The sequence below is a fragment of the Rhineura floridana genome, chromosome 2 (genome assembly GCF_030035675.1).
Source record: "Rhineura floridana isolate rRhiFlo1 chromosome 2, rRhiFlo1.hap2, whole genome shotgun sequence".
Lineage (NCBI taxonomy): Eukaryota > Metazoa > Chordata > Lepidosauria > Squamata > Rhineuridae > Rhineura > Rhineura floridana.
This window is the reverse complement of record NC_084481.1, coordinates 32,306,415-32,326,166: the sequence shown is the minus strand read 5'-3', so window position 1 is coordinate 32,326,166 and position 19,752 is coordinate 32,306,415. Positions and strand designations below refer to the sequence as shown.

General features: G+C 44.5%; 1 protein-coding gene and 1 pseudogene across 1 annotated transcript in view; one reads left to right on the top strand and one right to left on the bottom strand.

Annotated features, from left to right (window-relative positions):
• Positions 1–19,752, bottom strand: part of TFPI (tissue factor pathway inhibitor) — a 117,728-nt gene that overhangs the window by 17,304 nt on the left and 80,672 nt on the right. The window contains exons 8-9 of the mRNA XM_061612686.1: positions 18,165–18,365; positions 6,149–6,193 (exon numbers count right to left, since the gene is read on the bottom strand). Of these exons, the coding sequence (XP_061468670.1) occupies positions 6,149–6,193; positions 18,165–18,365 (246 nt within the window). The remainder of the gene's footprint in view (positions 1–6,148; positions 6,194–18,164; positions 18,366–19,752) is intronic.
• Positions 14,699–16,376, top strand: LOC133376068 (G1/S-specific cyclin-D3-like; annotated as a pseudogene).

Below are 19,752 nucleotides of genomic sequence, written 5' to 3'. Positions count from 1 at the left end.
ATGTGAAAGTTGGACAGTGATAAAAGTGGATAAGAGAAAAATCAATTCACTTGAAATGTGGTGTGGGAGGAGAGCTTTGCACATACCATGGACTATGAAAAAGACAAATAATTGGGTGTTAGAACAAATTAAACCAGAACTATCACTACAGGCCAAAATGATGAAACTGAGGTTATCCTACTTTGGACACATCATGAGAAAACATGATTCACTAGAAAAGACCATAATGCTGGGAAAAACAGAAGGGAATAGAAAAAGTGGAAGGCCAAACAAGAGATGGATTAATTCCGTAAAGGAAGCCACAGACCTGAATTTATAAGATCTGAACAGGGTGATTCATGACAGATGCTATTGGAGGTCGCTGATTCATAGGGTTGCCATAAGTTGTAATCCACTTGAAGGCACATAACAACAACAACAACAACAAAGCATACTCTTGATTGTTCATTAGAAAGGGAAGCAGGCTTCTGCTCTAGTACCCATCAACTGATGGGTGGCAGAGCCAAAGCCTGCTGGATTGGGTGTACCTGATGCCAGTAGAAAACAGAAAACACCCACTGGCTGATGCCCAGCATTGTGACATCAGATGATTGACAGATGGGCAGCCCCACCCACCTGTCAAATTTGGCTTGCAAGGCTAAAGCCTCATAAGGATCTGGCCTGTGGATCCAAAAATTTTTCTCATGCTTGCTGTAGATAATAAGGCCCACGAGAGGTGTGGTTGCTGGCATAGGACTAGGACCCAACTTTTCTATGTTGGTAGAGAAGCCCTGGGATACTTAGTGTGGGAGAGACCATCTTCCTAGACCACTGGACAAGCAGATATTATAGCAACCTATCTGCTGGAGATGTCCCATCTCTTATTGCTGAGGTTTCCTTGCCCATGAAGATAGAGTCCGAATTGTGTTCCCTTCTAAGTCTCCACAGTAACACTTAGAGCTTGGAAGTAATTAGTTACAAAAATGAATTATTTGTAATTTATTACTTTTTTGAGGAATGAGTGGATAATTCCTTTACATTTTGATTGTAATAGAACTAGGAGTAATTTTATTTTGAGGAGTAATTGTAATATTTCCAGCATTACTTTGTGGCATTACTTGGCCGGGGGGGGGAGCAGGGGAAATCTGCTCCTCTGATTTGTGGATGAAAATCATGTGCCTCAAACTGGGCTTCTGTGCAGCATTGCTCTTCCGTCATGCTCTGTGGGTGGGTAAGAGGTGACAAGGGAGGAGGTGGAGAGCGTGACAGGGGTGGAGTGGAGAAAACAATTGTTTTAAAAAATGGACGGTGGTGAAGAAGAACGGAGTGGAGGGAGAAAGGAGCTGGAGGGCAAGAACATGGATAAAGGAGGAGAAGGAGGCAGCAGCAGAATGGAGACAAAGAACTCTGGAAGTGAAAGGTGACATGTGTGTGTGTGAATACTGTGTTTTCGCTTGGCATGCAAAGCAGCCTTTGCCACCCTCCCTGGCTACTTTGCTGCATTTACAGTGTTTTAACTTTTTTGAATGTCAGGGGGAAATGTTTGCTTGGGTGGGTGACCCTTAGATGGTGGCAGGGCAGAGTCCAGGATGTGGTTAAGTGAGAGAGATTATGTTCAGTGGCTGAGGGGAGGGCTGCACTTGGTGTGACGTGCAGATATCTGAGTAGTGGCCTCTGCCTCCCTCCCTGCCTCCATTACCAGCAGAGAGACCACCATTGCTATCTTATGAATAAAAAGAATTATTCTACTACCTCTGTGTGTGTGTGCAGCACTTTGTGCAGCACTTTGTGTGCAGCACTTTGTAGGCACTCTAGGTTTTTCTTTTAATTTGAAAAATACATCTGATATGACATAGTATTTCTTTGTTCATTCCATAGGTGGCAGCCAGTGAAGCAGACTACAAGGAGAGGAAGTAAATATAATATGTCATGCATATTTTTCAATGAAATGTTACTGGGAGACATGACGGTGTCACCCATACATCTTCCTAGACTTGTCGCTCAGGCCTACAATTCCTCCTACAAGATTTTACCAAGCACGATATCAAGAGGAAAGACTTTCATAAACACATCTATAGAATGCTTGTGCAACTGTGAACACCACGTGTACTATTTGTTCCACTGATATTATAACTCAGGATCCTGCATATAGGTAGAAAAAGGTGTCTAAAAATGTGGTAACTGCTATGGAGGAGGAAAACTATTGTGCAAAGAATCTGATGAATACCCAGAACTGTCATGCAATCTGCTCTTTGGCTAATTCTGTCTGTCTGTCTGTCTCTCTCTCTCTCTCTCACACACACACACACAGAACAAAGATACCCTTATTTGGTGCCAAAGACCATATGTTTTTTTAAACTGTCCAAGTTTCAAATGAGTGAGTTAATGTACCATATTATGTGCAGTTAATTGTGCACTTAATGTACTGTATTATAAATATTTCCCCACAATTGAAAACACAGCTAATTGTAACAAAAACTTCCTAGACCTAGGTTAAAAAAAAGAGTCCAAATTTTGTTAACTAGATAATTTCTACTCCTTAATTCATTTTGGAATATCTCCTGAAAAATCATTTAAATCTCTTTCCTTCCTAATGAAGAAAGGAAGCCAAAAAATACAACACTAGTCACAGTTTCATGTGGTCACTGTGGTTGTGCTAGAAACCACTGGTGAAGTTCCTTTAGACTGTTTTAAAAGGGAACAATTTTTCTTTCCACAGAACCTGGTTTGTCTTCAAAGCCCTGTAGGAATCACTTTGAATCCAAGTTGATTCTTCCAGCCCCCTCACTCATCTGCATTAGGAAGTATAGGCTTCAGCTGTGCAGGGGTCTTTTCAAGCACTGAGAATCAGCTGGTCCTTAATGTTTGCAGAGAGCCCTGCAGTGAGCTTTGAAGCCCCGACTATCAGCTGATAGTCAAGGCTTCAGTGTGTATTGCAGAAGATTTTGCAAGTGCCACCAATCAGTTGATTGGCAACCCCCTCTTTGGTCCAGCTACTGCTTTACGTGCCCCACAACTGATGTCATGTAGAGGTAGGGTTGCCTGGTCGGAACCATCCAAAAACCTGAGAAAATGGGGGCGGGCCCTAGTGATGTCATGGGGCAGGCCCCAGTGATGTCACAGGGCGGGCCCTAGTGATGTAATGGGGCGGGCCCTAGTGATGTCATGGGGCGGGCCCTAGTGACATCATTAAACATGATACATTGTATCAACCACAGTTGCTTGGAGCATACCATTCAAAAAAAATTCTCTGATTGGAGATTAAAATAGAAATCTTACCTAAAATAGGGTGTTCCTAGGTCCATCTGAAGTGACAAGGTCATTCTTTCTCACAAGCTTAGGGTGATGCAAAATTGAAATGGACTGCCTTCAAGTTGATCCCAGATAAGGGTCTTCATAGTAAGCAGTATTCAGACAGAGGTGGTTTACTATTGCCTTCCTCTGAGTCTGAGAGGCAGTGACTGGCCCAAGGTCACCCAGTGAGCTTCATGGCTGTGTGGGGATTCGAACCCCGGTCTCCCAGGTCATAGTCCAACACCTTAACCACTACACCTAGAGTGGCTTACAAATGTAAGACAGTCCCTGCCCTCAGGCCTACAATCTAAAGCAGAGATGGGGAACCTTTTCATCCCAAAGACCACATTCACTTCTGGGGACTACATGCCAGTGGTGGGTGGGGCTGAGGCAAAAGCGGGCAGAGTACTGAATGTGCACTTCACTTTTGAACAGTAGGGTAGTTTCTGCACTCTCACACACCTCCCTATTCTTCATGTAGGCAAGCAAGAATTATTATCAGTGTTCAAAGATATATTTCAGCCAGCCTAAAACACTCACAGAGGGTGCAGAGCTGGTCCTGTGAAGGATGTGGCCTGGGAGAATTGGTGTGGCTGGATAGGAGGTATGACTTGGAGAGTCTTGATGGCCAGATAGAGAAGCCTGAAGTTCCCCATCCCTTATCTAAAAAGAAATGCCACAAAAGGAAAAGGGATTTGGAGGAAAAAAGAAAGAAAACTGCTACTGTTTCTTGAGTTCTTGTAATCACCAGCTGAAATGGAAAGATTTCAAGAGCAGGAGGAGCCAAAAGTTGCTGGTTGTTCAGCAGAGAAGGGAAGAGCATGCACTCCTGTCTCTTTTCTTCTCCTATAGCCAGAGCTTGGAAAAGTTACTTTTTTAAACTACAACTCCCATTAGCCCTAGCCAGCATGGCCACTGGATTGGGCTGATGGGAGTTGTAGTTCAAAAAAGTAACTTTTCCAAGCTCTGCCTATAGCTGATGGAATCTTTCTTGGTTCCCCATCTGCAGTATGAGAATGATTATTGTGGCCTACCTCCCAGCAGAAGCGGCTCACCATGTGGGGTGGAGCTGCAATGCTAACTTTCTAGCAGCAGCTTTGCTGCGGCTTTCAGCGACTGATGAGGCATTAAGATATTGGCATTGTAGATCTGTTCCACTGGGTGAGTTGCTTCTGCCTTAACGTGGTGTAATGATTACTGAAATGGTGCACGTGAAGCACTTTGAACACTTGAAATAGTTAACATAAACTGTGAGTACCAAGAAGTAGCAGTGCTTTGGAGAGAGGATCTTATGATGACCTTGATCAGCTGAAATATAGTAACTTGTCATTGCAGAAAAAAAGTTGTATAGGTTGCTGCTACTGAATCTTAATGCAAAGTCTTGAATGCTAGCAGCCAAGATGATGGGCCTAAGCTTATTTCAATAATACTTTGATAAATGTTTAAAACTGTCAAGTGCTACTTTGCACGTCTAAGGGAAAGAACTGTTCCTCTAGTTTTCTTAGTATGATAGTTGTGTGTTACTGAAGAAGTTAAGTTTACATTTGTGCATGTGTGCATGTTTTAATCTTTGTGCCTGAATCTTTTAATCGTGTGTGTGTGTGTGAGAGAGAGAGAGAGAGTGAGTGAGTGAGTGAGAGAGAGAGAGAGTGAGTGAGTGAGTGAGAGAGAGAGAGAGAGAGAGAGAGAGAGAGAGAGAGACGGCCCCTACCACCGACTCTTCACCGCTCCTGCTGAGGCTGCCAGGCCATGTGGGCGCCATCTTGGCAGCGGTTGCTAGGAGACGGTCCGAGCAGCCTGCCAGCCTCAGCAGGAGTGGAGGCTGGCCAGGGCCGGCTCCTTCTTAGCCCCAGAGCCGGTTCCCCTGCTCCGGAAAGGACGGCTGGCCTCTTCATCCCTCATGCCGTGGGCGCTGCTGGGCGGCAGTGGCCGTGATGGGCCCCCCCAGCCAGAGACTGCTGAGCCCCATTGCGGCTGCTGCCACCCAGCGGTGCCCACAGCATGAGGGGTGAAGCGGCCAGCCGTCCTTTCCGGAGCAGGGGAACTGGCTCCGGGCCGGGGCTAAGAAGGAGCTGGCCCAGCCTGGCCTCCACTGCCACCACCCCTTCATGGCTCCTGCTGAGGCTGCCAGGCCGCTCAGATGCCATCTTCTAGCAACCGCTTCCACGGGGGCTGCTGCTGGGGGGGGTCCCTGCAGGGGTGGCAGCTGGCCGAAGGCGCCCACGTGGCAGATGAGGGCCAGGAGGCTGCCCTCACTCGGCCATGCGGCTGCAGGCTCTACTCCAGCACCCTCACCTGCAGCTGTGTGGGTGGCGGGGCTGCTGCTGCTGCAGCTGTGGCTGTGTACCACTCGGCAGCGGGCAGGGGCTGCTGTGGGGGGGTCCCTGCAGGGGCGGCGGCTAGACGTGCTGGGCCTCGCTCAAGCACAGGAACGACTATGGCGCTTCAGGCACCTGCTGTCAGCCGCTTCGTCCTCCTGTCTCTGCAGTCCCTGCCTGACTGAGAAAGGGCGGGAAGGCGGCCAGCCACAGCCTTCAATGTATGCATGTGTCAATCACACATACGTGGCTGAGGGGGCCGCTGAAAAGCCGGAGATCCACGTATTTAATGTAAGTATGGCTGGAGACTGGAGACGGCCCCCTTTTGCCGGAGACTCCGGCTGAAAACCGGAGATCTGGCAACCCTATGTGGAGGGCAGGTGGGCATGGCTTGGCCAAAATGGCCTGGTGGGCCTAATTAGGCCTGTGGGCTGGAAGTGCTCCACCCTTCCTTATAGCAACTTAACTCAACCAGAATCCTCTTTGGAAATTAGCTTATTACACTGATTGATGATAAAACATGTTGAAATAGAACATCCTTCAATAAGTAAGGTTACCTTTCTTAAATCTTGATTTCTTTTTCTTTTTCTTCTTAGGCAAATCTGCAAATGAAACAATATATATTTAGATTAGGCCTGGAAATGTAACAGTAAATGACACACAGTGAGGAACGGCTACCTTTAGTTTCAGAGTGGCAATACATCTGTAACTATATTAATCTATTTATGACTGCATATGTATGTCTACTATTAATGGTGACAGGTTAGAAGTGGAAAAATGCAAATAGGATTTGAATGTGTTCTCCATTTCATATGTTGCTTCACAAAGTCTTTGTGTAAGGGCTGCTCAAGGGACTACCCTCAGGCTTTTAGGGAAGATAGGGATTTCACCTGCAAACCACACCCCTCTCGCATGCCCACCTTCAATGCCCCCAACAGCCATGCACTCAGCATGTCCAAAGAGCTACACAGGTCTCCTATTCCCATAGAGGAGGCCTATGTGCTTAAGGCCACATCCACCCCAGACATTTATTCCACTTTCAACAGTCATGGTTTCCCCCAAAGAATCCCGGTAACTGTTTGTGAAGGGTGCTTACAGTTGCTAGGAGACCTCACATAGCTAAAATTAACAGAATTTGTTTAACTCTGGGGATTGTCCTTCTGTGAGTGGAAGAGGGGTCTCCTACCAACTCTCAGCACCCTTCACAAACTACACTTCCCAGGATTCTTTGGAGAAAGCTATGACTGTTGGAAGTGGAATAAATGTCTGGGGTGGGTGTGGCCACATGATGTCAAACATGCAGCACAAGGGGACATGGTTAACAGGCACACTGGAGGGCCATAGCTTGTTGATGTGATTATACTTCCCTCTCAGTTCACCAGGCTGTTCATAGGAACAGCCCTACTGTAACATGACTGTCATCTGGGGTGGATACACTGACTTAACTGGATGAGCCAGAGGTATGACAGGTTACTCAGAGTTGGCCACAAGGCCAGTGTACAAACAAATTCACTATATTGCACCAGCATGCTTCCCCAAGTGTCTCAGATTTGAACCTGATTAGGTCCCTGTCGAATTTCTGCAAGCAAAATCCAAGTGAGCAGTGCTGCATATCTTGAGCAGGTTGCTCACTTTGGTTCTTCTTATGTACATGAACTCCACCAGCCCATTCCATTCTCCTAATGTAATAAAGTGTACTTTGTTGGCCAGGCAAGTGGCAGCAGGACACTGTGGGTTTGACAGGAGAGATCTGTCTGGCCTCTCCCCACCCCTGCGTTCCTCCAAGCTTTCTTCTGTCAAAACCAAAGACATTTCCAGTGTCCTAAAGCTGCAGTGCCTCCTTCTGTTGTGGGAACTGAACTACAATTCCCACCATCCCTGGCAGAAAATGTTAATGGACAGTGATGATGGGAGTTGTAGTTTAATCCTCATGCTCCCAGGCAGAAGGAGATGCTGAAGCACTGAAATGCTGCCAAGTGTTTCCTTTGGTTTCGAAATAAGCAAGCACAGGGGAATGATGGAGGAGGGGGAACCCAACAGAAAGCAGAAGCCTAACGTACAAAACAACGAAAGGCTAAAGAAAAAAGAAAAAGGTAAATATTTTTGCCCATTTAATTATATACCTTACTGCAGTGAATACAGCCCTTTCTCATGGTTCCAGAGCGTTTATCTAGCAAAATTTTCACATTTTCATTTAGAGTTACTGAGCATGATCACAACTGAATGTCTCAAGGTTGACAGGGAAAAACCCAACCCTATCATTCATCTTTCCGTCAGAGGCTGTTCTTCCAGTTGTCCTTGCCTGCAACAGGAAACTTCAGACAAGACTGCATCTGTCCAAGGGACAACATGTGAAATGTGAGATTGTATCACTTCACATATCTGTTTTTTTAAAAAAAATTAGCAGATGCAGGAAGGGCCAATAAGGATTGTGACCACTGTGCACAAAAACTGGGGCCAACAAAATCTACCTCAACCCCATGCTGTTGTTCTCTCCAGGAAAAAAAAGGCAGTTATTGAAGTGCTGAAATGTAGTTGACTCCAGACACTCAGCAGCCAAAGACGATGGCTGAGACTGCCAATGGAATGGCTGCCAATGGAATGGTTAATGAGGGTTTCCAATGTCCAGCCTGGAAAAGTTGTCTGACTCCTTAATAGTTTCAATGAAACCTGAATGAATTGCTGGATTGTATGATTTATCACCATGATTGATATCTGCACATGCACACATAGGAATGTAGCGAGCTGCCTTATACCAAATCTGACAACTGGTCCATCTAGCTCAATGTTATCTACACAGACTGGCAGCAGCTCTCCAGGATTTCAGATATGGAACATTCCTAGTCCTACCTGGAGATGCTTGGGGATGGAACCTGCCACTGAGCTATGGCCCTTTCCCTGCATGCATGCATACTTTTAGGCTTAATCTATGAATCCTTTTCCCGTTTCTGTTTTTAAATGCACCAGAAAATGCTCATGCAAAGTCTTTTTCAGTTGTGAGTCTCCAAGTTACTCCAGATTATACAATGAAACCAGCATAATCTGCAGTAAACACTTAAGTCACATATTTGTAAACCCTGGAAGGATCTGCCAATTTTGATTCTCTCATTTTCTTATTTTTCCAACCTTAAATTCAGTTCTGCAGCAATCTGTATTTTTAAAAAACTTTACAAAAATTCTTCAGAATGTTTGTACAAATTTCTCCCAATAAACACATTTTTGTATGCAGTTTTCGCTAATGAACACATTGTGTCAAGCAATTTCTCCGAATATAATGAATTTTTGCATGTTATTTTCATGAATATATTCCTTTTTATGCAGACTTTCCCCTAATAAATGTGCTTTTGTAATATATGTGTTCCATTCTTTTGGTTAGAAGGCTGATTCACAAAATTCAGATGTGTGCGAATTTAGAAGGATGGCTGTGTTTCATTTCTATTGTTTTGGAAAATGCAAATTTGATAGATTTGGCTATAAATGTGAACTGAATTGATTTGTCCCCCATCACTAGTAAACACCTCATGTATATGTGTCTTGAAATACAAAGGCATGTCTCTCATTCTTTATCAGCAGCACACTGTTGCCCTGCAAAGTATGGAGCTTTTCTTTTAGCCCGGTTCAAGCAAGTGAGATTGTTTTTTTATGGCAGACAGATTTATTGCAACTTGCATCTCTGGGCTGTCTTTAATCAGCAGCCAATTTAAGAACATAAGAACATAAGAAGAGCCTGCTGGATCAGGCCAGTGGCCCATCTAGTCCAGCATCCTGTTCTCACAGTGGCCAACCAGGTGCCTGGGGGAAGCCCGCAAGCAGGACCCGAGTGCAAGAACACTCTCCCCTCCTGAGGCTTCCGGCAACTGGTTTTCAGAAGCATGCTGCCTCTGACTAGGGTGGCAGAGCACAGCCATCACGGCTAGTAGCCATTGATAGCCCTGTCCTCCATGAATTGGTCTAATCTTCTTTTAAAGCCGTCCAAGCTGGTGGCCATTACTGCATCTTGTGGGAGCAAATTCCATAGTTTAACTATGCGCTGAGTAAAGAAGTACTTCCTTTTGTCTGTCCTGAATCTTCCAACATTCAGCTTCTTTGAATGTCCACGAGTTCTAGCATTATGAGAGAGGGAGAAGAACTTTTCTCTATCCACTTTCTCAATGCCATGCATAATTTTATACACTTCTATCATGTCTCCTCTGACCCGCCTTTTCTCTAAACTAAAAAGCCCCAAATGCTGCAACCTTTCCTCGTAAGGGAGTCGCTCCATCCCCTTGATCATTCTGGTTGCCCTCTTCTGAACCTTTTCCAACTCTATAATATCCTTTTTGAGATGAGGCGACCAGAACTGTACACAGTATTCCAAATGCGGCCGCACCATAGATTTATACAACAGCATTATGATATCGGCTGTTTTATTTTCAATACCTTTCCTAATTATCGCTAGCATGGAATTTGCCTTTTTCACAGCTGCCGCACACTGGGCCGACATTTTCATCGTGCTGTCCACTACAACCCCGAGGTCTCTCTCCTGGTCGGTCACCGCCAGTTCAGACCCCATGAGCGTATATGTGAAATTCAGATTTTTTGCTCCAATATGCATAATTTTACACTTGTTTATATTGAATTGCATTTGCCATTTTTCTGCCCATTCACTCAGTTTGGAGAGGTCTTTTTGGAGCTCTTCGCAATCCCTTTTTGTTTTAACAACCCTGAACAATTTAGTGTCATCAGCAAACTTGGCCACTTCACTGCTCACTCCTAATTCTAGGTCATTAATGAACAAGTTGAAAAGTACAGGTCCCAATACCGATCCTTGAGGGACTCCACTTTCCCTCCATTGGGAGAACAGTCTGTTTATTCCTACTCTCTGCTTTCTGCTTCTTAACCAATTTCTTATCCACAAGAGGACCTCTCCTCTTATTCCATGACTGCTAAGCTTCCTCAGAAGCCTTTGGTGAGGTACCTTGTCAAACGCTTTTTGAAAGTCTAAGTACACTATGTCCACTGGATCACCTCTATCTATATGCTTGTTGACACTCTCAAAGAATTCTAATAGGTTACTGAGACAGGACTTTCTCTTGCAGAAGCCATGCTGGCTCTGCTTCAGCAAGGCTTGTTCTTCTATGTGCTTAGTTAATCTAGCTTTAATCATACTTTCTACCAGTTTTCCAGGGACAGAAGTTAAGCTAACTGGCCTGTAATTTGATAAGTGCTTTTCTCGGCTGGAAACTCTGGAATAACCAAATCCCTGTAGAGTTCTCCTGTTCAGTTAAATTATGTTTCCCATTAGGTTCTCCCCACACTTTCTCCAGGGTTGGTTTTAAGATCATCAAACCTGTGATAACATCGGCTTATTTTACTTGCCCTATGTGTATACAGTGAGAGGGCAAAGCATTGCCCACATTGATTCAAAGCAAATGATAGCTTTGAAATGATAGACCACTTTGTCTGGCGCGGCTCAGGACTTCATGGCTTCCATGACAGCCATGGGGCTATCTCAATATGTTAGTGGTCCAACACATGTATCGGGGCACACTCTAGACCTTGTTTTTGCTACTGAGCATGGGGAAAGTGATCTGGATGTGGGGAGTTTTACAACACTCCCTTTGTCATGGACAGACCACTGCTTGCTGAAGTTTAGACTTTCAGTAACCTCTTCCCTCTGCAAGGGTGGGGGACCTATTAAAATGGTCCGCCCCCGGAGACTAATGGATCCTGAAGGTTTTCAAAGGGCTCTGGGGGATTTTCCGGCTGATAGGACTGGCGCTCCTGCTGAAGCCCTGGTCACTCTGTGGAATACGGAGATGACCCGGGCTGTAAACACGATCGCTCCTGCACGCCCTCTCCTGTGTAGAGCTCATACAGCTCCATGGTATACTCCGGAGCTGAGAGCGATGAAGCAAGATAGGAGGCGGCTTGAGTGGAAATGGAGACGAACTCCCGACGGATACAATTATGCGCTGGTTAGTGCTTCGACTAAGCTCTATGTAGGAGCAGTGAAGGCAGCTAAAAAACATCATTTTGCTGCCACTATTAAATCATCTCTTTGCCGCCCAGCGGAGTTCTTTCGAGTTGTCCGGGGGCTTCTCCATTCAAACCCTCCGGACACAGTGGAATCATCGGAGGCCCGCTGTAATCAGTTTGCCGATCACTTCCAGAATAAGATCTCATGTATCCGCCAGGACCTAGACTCTCAAGTTATAGCAGTAGATCCTAGTGAGATGTCCGGAGCACAGTCTTGTCCTGTTTTGTTGGATGAGCTTCAGTTGGTTCAACTCGAGGACGTGGACAAGGTGCTTGGACAGGTACGTGCAACCACTTCGGTACTGGATCCTTGCCCCTCCTGGCTGATAAAAACTAGCAGGAATGGAACAGGTAGCTGGGCCAAGGAAGTGATAAATGCCTCTTTACGAGAGGGAGTGGTCCCGGGCTGTCTGAAAGAGGCAGTGGTGAGACCACTCCCGAAAAAGCCTTCCTTGGACCCAGACAATTTTAACAGCTACAGGCCAGTGGCGAATGTTCCGTTCCTGGGCAAGGTCTTGGAACGGGTGGTTGCTGGCCAGCTCCAGGCACTATTGGATGAAACTGATTATCTAGATCCATTTCAATCGGGTTTTAGGCCCGGTTTTGGCACTGAGACAGCCTTGGTCGCCCTGTACGATGACCTATGTCGGGAAAGAGACAGAGGGAGTGTAACTCTGTTGATTCTCCTTGATCTCTCAGCGGCTTTTGATACCATCGACCATGGTATCATTCTGGAGAGGCTCGCGGAGCTGGGAGTTGGAGGTACTGCTTGGCAGTGGTTCCGCTCCTACTTGGCGGGTCGTCTCCAGAAGGTAATGCTTGGGGAACATTGCTCGACACTGCGGGCTCTCCAATATGGGGTCCCGCAGGGGTCAGTTTTGTCCCTCCTGCTTTTTAATATCTACATGAAGCCGTTGGGAGAGGTCATCAGGAGTTTTGGAGTGCGTTGTCATCAGTATGCTGATGACATGCAGCTCTACTTCTCCTTTTCATCTTCTTCAGGTGAGGCTGTCGATTTGCTGAACCGTTGCCTGGCCGCGACAATGGACTGGATGAGAGTTAACAAACTGAAGCTCAATCCAGACAAGACTGAGATGCTGTTGGTGGACGGGTTCTCTGATCGGATGGTGGATATATACCCTGTCCTGGACGGGGTTACACTCCCCCTAAAGGACTGGGTTCGTAGTCTGGGAGTCTTTTTAGACTCTTCCCTCTCACTTGAGGCTCAAGTAGCCTCGGTGGTTAGGAATGCGTTCTACCAACTTCGGTTGGTAGCCCAGCGGCGTCCCTATTTGAGTAAAGAGGACCTTACATCAGTGGTACATGCTCTGGTAACCTCATGTTTGGATTACTGTAATGCGCTTTACGTAGGGCTACCTTTGAAGACAGTTCGGAAGCTACAACTAGTGCAAAATGCGGCTGCCAGATTGCTGACAAGGACAAAGCGGTCCGAGCATATAACACCTGTTCTGGCCAGCTTGCACTGGTTGCCAATATGTTTCCGGGCTAGATTCAAAGTGTTGGTGTTAACCTATAAAGCCTTATACGGTGCGGGACCACGATACCTTGCGGAACGCCTCTTCCGATATGAACCGGCCCGTGCACTACGTTCTGCTACGAAGGCCCTCCTCCGGGTTCCAACTCAGAGGGAGGCCCGGAGGGTGATGACAAGATCTAGGGCCTTCTCAGTGGTGGCCCCCGAACTATGGAACAGTCTCCCCGAGGAAGTACGCCTGGCGCCGACTCTGCTCTCCTTCCGGTGCCAGGTCAAAACCTTCCTATTCTCTGAAGCATTTTAAGTTACACTGATTTACTTTTTAAAATGTTTATTGTATTGGATTGATGATTGTATTTTAGTATTATTTTGTTATTCATTGTATTTTTATGCTATTTTATGTTCACCGCCCAGAGAGCTATTGCTAGTCGGGCGGTATATAAATTTAATAAATAAATAAATAATAAATAGCTGATTGTGCAATCTACATAATCAGCATCTTGTAAGCCATGTGGGCTAGTAAGGTGATCACATTTCTGTTAGACCTTGGTGCTTTTTGTAAGATGGCCACTTCTTCATTGCCAATAAAGAGGACACAGATTTGCATAAATAAAATTTGCATGTGCCAATTTCTATGTATAGATGCAAATCAAGAAATTATTATTATAATATAAACAGAAACGCAATACATCTCACCAAACCGGGGAAGACTGTGAAGAGGTGACCTGCATGCCTGAACAGCCTGCTGTCCAGATGCTGACCGCTGATGGGCACCTTCAAGGTCCTTGCTCTCTTCCTTCTTATTAACTGGACTTGGAACAGGCAGACCTTCAAATAGAAGGCTCCTAGAGAATGATCTTTTGTAAGTAGGATACATGACCAACATAGTTTTCTGCATTCCAGACATCCTTTATGACCGCAACCTATAAGAACTCATGTGCTTCACTCATTAGATATCTCCCATGGGAAAAATGAGGTTCACAAGCTGGTCTCACAAGCTAACAAATGCTTCTCCCCAAATTTTATGATAATCTTTGTCTTTTATTCTGGAACACCACCTTGGAATAGATATGCATTTTTTTAACAGAGATGAGAACAACCAATGCCTACAGACTCTCTTGGAGATCCCCCCCATACCCTGAATATTCCTCAAGTATACTTGAACCCAAAGGGAAAAGTCAAAATAACACCATCCTGCTCTAAACTAGACTTCATGTTCTTGCTTTTAGACCTGAGAGATGGAACCCAGAGACAGTAAAATGGAATCTGCTCTTTGGAGCTTGATATTGCTTCATATCAGCCTGGTGAAAATGAGGATAATGTTTCCACACAGGTTCAATTCACACATAAATATTAGCAAAACAGAGAGAGAATTTCTAGTGCATATTGAAGAGGTCATTTGACAGATTCTGCATATTTAGCTCACACCCAGTTGTCCATGCACTTGTTCCAAATGGTGCAGTTAATGAATTTTAGACTCTGGACTCAGTGGTCTTATGGAGGCCTCCCTATTTAGATTGCAATATATGTATGACTTTGTTTACTTCAAAGTGTGATAATCTTGTGTGGTGATACCCTTTTTTTCCTAGATGCTATGGTCATACAGGAGGTCTGGAATCTGCCCAGCCAGGAAAAGCACTACAACCCTTGGGTCTCTTATTCTCAGTTCCTGCAGAAGGAGATCCAACCCTACATACTGAAGGTGTTGGCTTTCTGGATGCTGGAGGCATATAAAAAGCAGACATGAAGAAGCAAAGAAGAGTTTTTTCCCTTGCTTGTAAGTCATGTGGATTGCGATCTCTCCTGCATCTCCACTCACAAAACCCACTTGCAGCTTCTGGGGGCTCTCTGTATGACTCCAAGGTGCAAGAGACCATGCCTTTAACTGTGGAGAAATTCTGCATGTATACAGACAAGTCCATTACACCATATGAAGTTTTGGACTGGAGACTTTAGTTCTTGAGCTAAAATGGGACCTCACATGAATGATAGCACATGACTTCCTCGATCATATTCTCCAGAAGCTCCTGCTTTCTCATTATAGGCCCCATCTGTACCATACATTTAAATCCATATCATACCACTTTCCCAAAGGATCCTGGGAACTGTAGTTTGTTAAGGGCACTGAGTATTGTTAAGAGACCCTGAGTATTGTTAAGAGAGCGGCAATACCCAGAGTGGTTTAAAAGTCAAACCCCCTTCCCAGGGAACACTGGGAATTGTAGCTCTGCGAGGGGAATAGGAAGTCTCCCAACAATTCTCAGCATCCTTAAACTACAGTTCCCAGGATTCTTTAGGAGGCACAATGACTATTTAAAGTGGTATGAAATTGATTTAAATGTATAGTGAAGATGGGGCCTTGAGGTGGACTTGGTGAAGCAACATGCACATTCATTGCACTGTGTGCTACAGATTACACATTTGGTATGTATCCATCATCCATGATTGCCACGGGTAGCATTGAAGCAGGAGTTTATGGGCTCTCTATCTCATCTAGGCCCAGGGATGGACAGATCTGTATATTTCAATTTCCCAAAGTTTCTTATTTTTCCACTCTCAAGTTCAGTTTTTCACATTTCTGCATCAGTTTACAATTTTTTAAAAATGAAAATTCATCAGCATTTTAGCACAAATTTCTCTGAATATGCACATTTTTCTGTGCAATTTTCCCCAATATACAAATTTTTGCAAGCTATTTCCCATAATATAATGCATTTTTAAACTAATATATGCATGTTTCCTCTTTCCTCTTTCAACAAGCCTTTTAGGTTGAGACCTATCCCAGTCTGCATCTGTGTTAGAATTGCTTAATAAGTTTTTTAATAATGCTTTTAACCCTTTTTTAAAGTTGTTTTTTAAATGTTTTTAATGCTGTTTTGTTTTAATGTATTTTAAGATCTGTTTTTATGATGTTTTAAAGTGTTTTAGTGCTTTTTTGCCATCCTGGGCTCCTTCTGGGAGGAAGGGTGGGATACAAATGAAATAATAAATAAATAAAAATAAATGTTTATGCACACTTCCCACAGTCACACAACCACTTCAACATGTGGCCAAACGTTGCATAGATCCTCACAATCCACATTTTCACATTCCTAGTTAGAATGAAAATTGGCTTCTTCTTTTTACAGAGGAATCCTATGCTTGTCTACAGAGAAGGAAGTCTCACTGAAATCAATTAGGCTTATTCCAATGGAAGTATTTTAGGGTTGCAACCGTAATCACCTAATTCCATTCAACCATGTCATCTTAATTTTTTTACAGGTGACACCTGATCAGGAGTAAGGTTCATGTGAAGTACCAACAGCTGTGGATAACTAGGCATGTTGAGCTTAGTGCAAGAGGATGAATGAATAGGGGGACAACAGGATTTGATATTTCAGCTGAAACCTGAATCCAGAGACCAGCTGGAGTATTCCAGTACACCAGCCTAACCCACATGCTATTAATTCCTGGCCAATTGTCAAAAGCTAATCAAAAATTTGAATTTGTTTTCCTACAAGTGCTGCCAGTATAATTTTTTTGAACTCCAGCCTCAGCCAACCTGATGAGCTTTTATTAAAAAATCATCATCAAGAAGCAGCAATGTGGCAGTAGTGGGAATGCTAGATTGTGAAGACAAAAGGATGGATAGGTTGAAGAGGGGGGATTAGTGCTTTTAGGCCTTGGGGTGATCATCTGAACTGACAACTTGGTTAGCCTGTACTTAGGGAATGAGAGTGGAACAAAAGACAGATCAGCACGCGCGCACACACACAAACACACCTGCCCCTCTCGCAAGCATCTGCAGGTGTGCATGCATTTGAGCATGTGGGAGGGGAGAAATCCTCAACTGCTGCAGCATCTTGGAGAGAGAGGTTGGGGGGATGGAATGTAGGTGGAAGAAAGGAGGGACACTGGCACATACACTTAGCCTCAGAGATGGAAGGCGAGCAAGTCCTGAGCTTCCTCACTGCTCCTTGGCTCCGTCTGGGCCAAAGTCGAGATCTGGGCAGCCTCGCAAATAAGAATAAATTTTAAAACAGGTGGTAGAGAAACAGGAGTCAAGAAAGGCAGGCAGGCTGGCTGCCAGGAAGGAAGGGGGAAAGCAGCCTTTCTTTGCAGGCTTGCTTCTTTTTGCTTCATGAAAAGCCCTCTTCTCTCATTTTGAGTAATGATGTTGTCAGCAGCGGCAGTGTGAAGAGACTGGGAGTCAGGATAGTAATCCCCTCTTCTTCCTGGTAGCACCTCCCTCAGCCTCCTTTGGCATCTGCCATATGTGGTATAGGCAGATGCCTGCCCTCGGCATGCTTGAAAGACCCTCTGGTGCTTCAGCAAAGTCCTCCCCTCTTGTTTGGAGCAAGGGGGAGGTGTCGTCTGCAGTATCAGTGGGGAGCAGACAGAGTTCAGGGAGTGAAGACTTTTTAAAAATAATAATTAATAATTAATTTCTTTACTGTTCACAGACCCCTTTGCATTACTCTGTGGGCCCCCTGGGGGTCATGGCTCCCAGGTTGAGAACCACTGTTCTAAATAAATATGCTGAGTAAAAAAAAACGAAGTAATAAAAGAATAAAAGAAGGGTAAATACAGAAAAGCAACTTGCCAAATGGGAAATGTGTCAAATCCTTACCAATGAAGACTGAAATCTTTACTGCAGGGTAAAAAAAAAAGCATGGCAAAAAAAAACCCTTTTCCCCATTTGTAGTTATGCAGACAACCACACAAATAGCCTGGTAGTCAGCCTTGCCATTTGATAAGCGGTTGTCTGCATTGGCTGGCTCTAATATGATACATGAAGAGATGTATTATTTATGTGTTTATATAGAACATTTTTATACCGCACACTTCAGCCAAAAAGGCTGCTGGAAGGACTAACATACAACCAATTAAAACAAGACAGCCCCTGCCCACAGGCTGACAATCCAAAAGGCTTGACACAAAAGGAAAATGGGTGAAAGGAGGAGGAGGAAAAAAGCAAACTTAGGTGCCAATTCTTAAAATTAAATAGTAGTTCTTTTAGTGATCAGTTGGAAGGAAAATATGCTGCACTTAATCTGAAAAAAAGAAAGACATGTACTGACCTGGTACGATACATGTTTCCTGGCATTCCTTTAGGGTTAGAAAGTTGTTTTCATTGCCTTCACATCCACCATAGTTAAAGATTTCACACTGGCGGGTTTGAATGTCAAAGTGATATCGGGTGTTCAATGCTTTGCATGGGCCACCATCAGCTTTCAAGGCACAGATTGACATGCCAAGTTTCAGTGGGGGCAAAGCAGGACCTGGAGGGAGGTGAATGAAAGCACAGCATATCATTATCCCCGAAACTTAGCCATCCTGAAAGGAAATGGCCAGTATAGGAACCAGGGCTGTGGAGTCGGTACGCCAAACCTTCAGCTCTGACTCCGACTCCTCTATTTTTCTACTGTCCGACTCCATCCAAAATTGCTTCCAACTCCACAGCCCTGGAAAGGGCTGTAAATGTCTTTTTAAATTGGAAGCTCTCATAGAAGCATTCTTATCGCTGCCTGAATATGCGCTGATCTTGGCATCACAGCATTTGTCTTCATCTGGGTCCTGACACACAAAATGTTTTCCAGCTTGAGTTATGGTGAAATGCTCAACTACAGCTGACTTCATGGGAAGCTTCTTTGACATTTTGAATTTATATTTTAAAAAATTTGTCAATCAAAATTTATTTTGAAGTCGGAGTCGGTACATTTCTACCGACTCCGACTCCACCCAAAATTGCTTCTGACTCCGACTCCACGACTCTGACTCCACAGCCCTGATAGAAACAGCCATATATGTCACCAAAGGAGAAGCGCATGACTACAAGAACAGTGCATGGATTAGCTGGAGTAACTTGACTGCATACTTCAATGAAAGGTAGAGTATTCTGGCATATACAGCATTTACGATGAGCCACAAAAATTAATTGCTTCCCAGTTGGCAGAATGGAAAACTCTGCTAAAATATCCACTCTTGACTTAATGTTGTACTTAATTCAACAAAAGCTCTTTATGTCATACATATTGGGAGCCGCTATGCCTGTTCTGTACGCCATTGATTAGCACATCCAGTTGTTGGGGGTGCACTAATTCTCTGGGGTCAGTAAGCCCCATTTTGATCTGACATAAGCATCAGGATTGACTCAGTTTGAGAAAGTGCCCTGGTGGGACATACACTAGTTGTATGGAAGCTCATGCCTGGTCAGAGGAACTTGATAACTTGTGCCCTGTTGGTAACCAAGTGCATAATTCAGCAGCGCTGGAAAAAAATTTTTTTTAAAAAAATAGTACCCATCAGTTCATCAGTGGACTGAGAAAAGTCCTTCCTTGTCCTACACATGTCGGCAGTATAATGTAGACAGCAGAAGATGGCTATTTATCAAGACATATGGAAAGCCTGTATCACCTATGCCTGGCTAGGAGACCAAATGCTCCATTCTTCTAGAACATAAGAGCTGGATCAGGCCAACTAGGTCAGCATCCTGTTCTCACAGTAGACAACCTAATTACTCACTAAAGCTACTTCTATGAAACATGGGCATTTCTTACTTACAGCCTTAAGAGAGGGGGGGGCTTATCCACATGGCGAGTTACTGTGGGTCTGGTGCTACTAGCATCCCCTTTAAATTTGCATGGTTCACATGATGTTGCTGGCAAA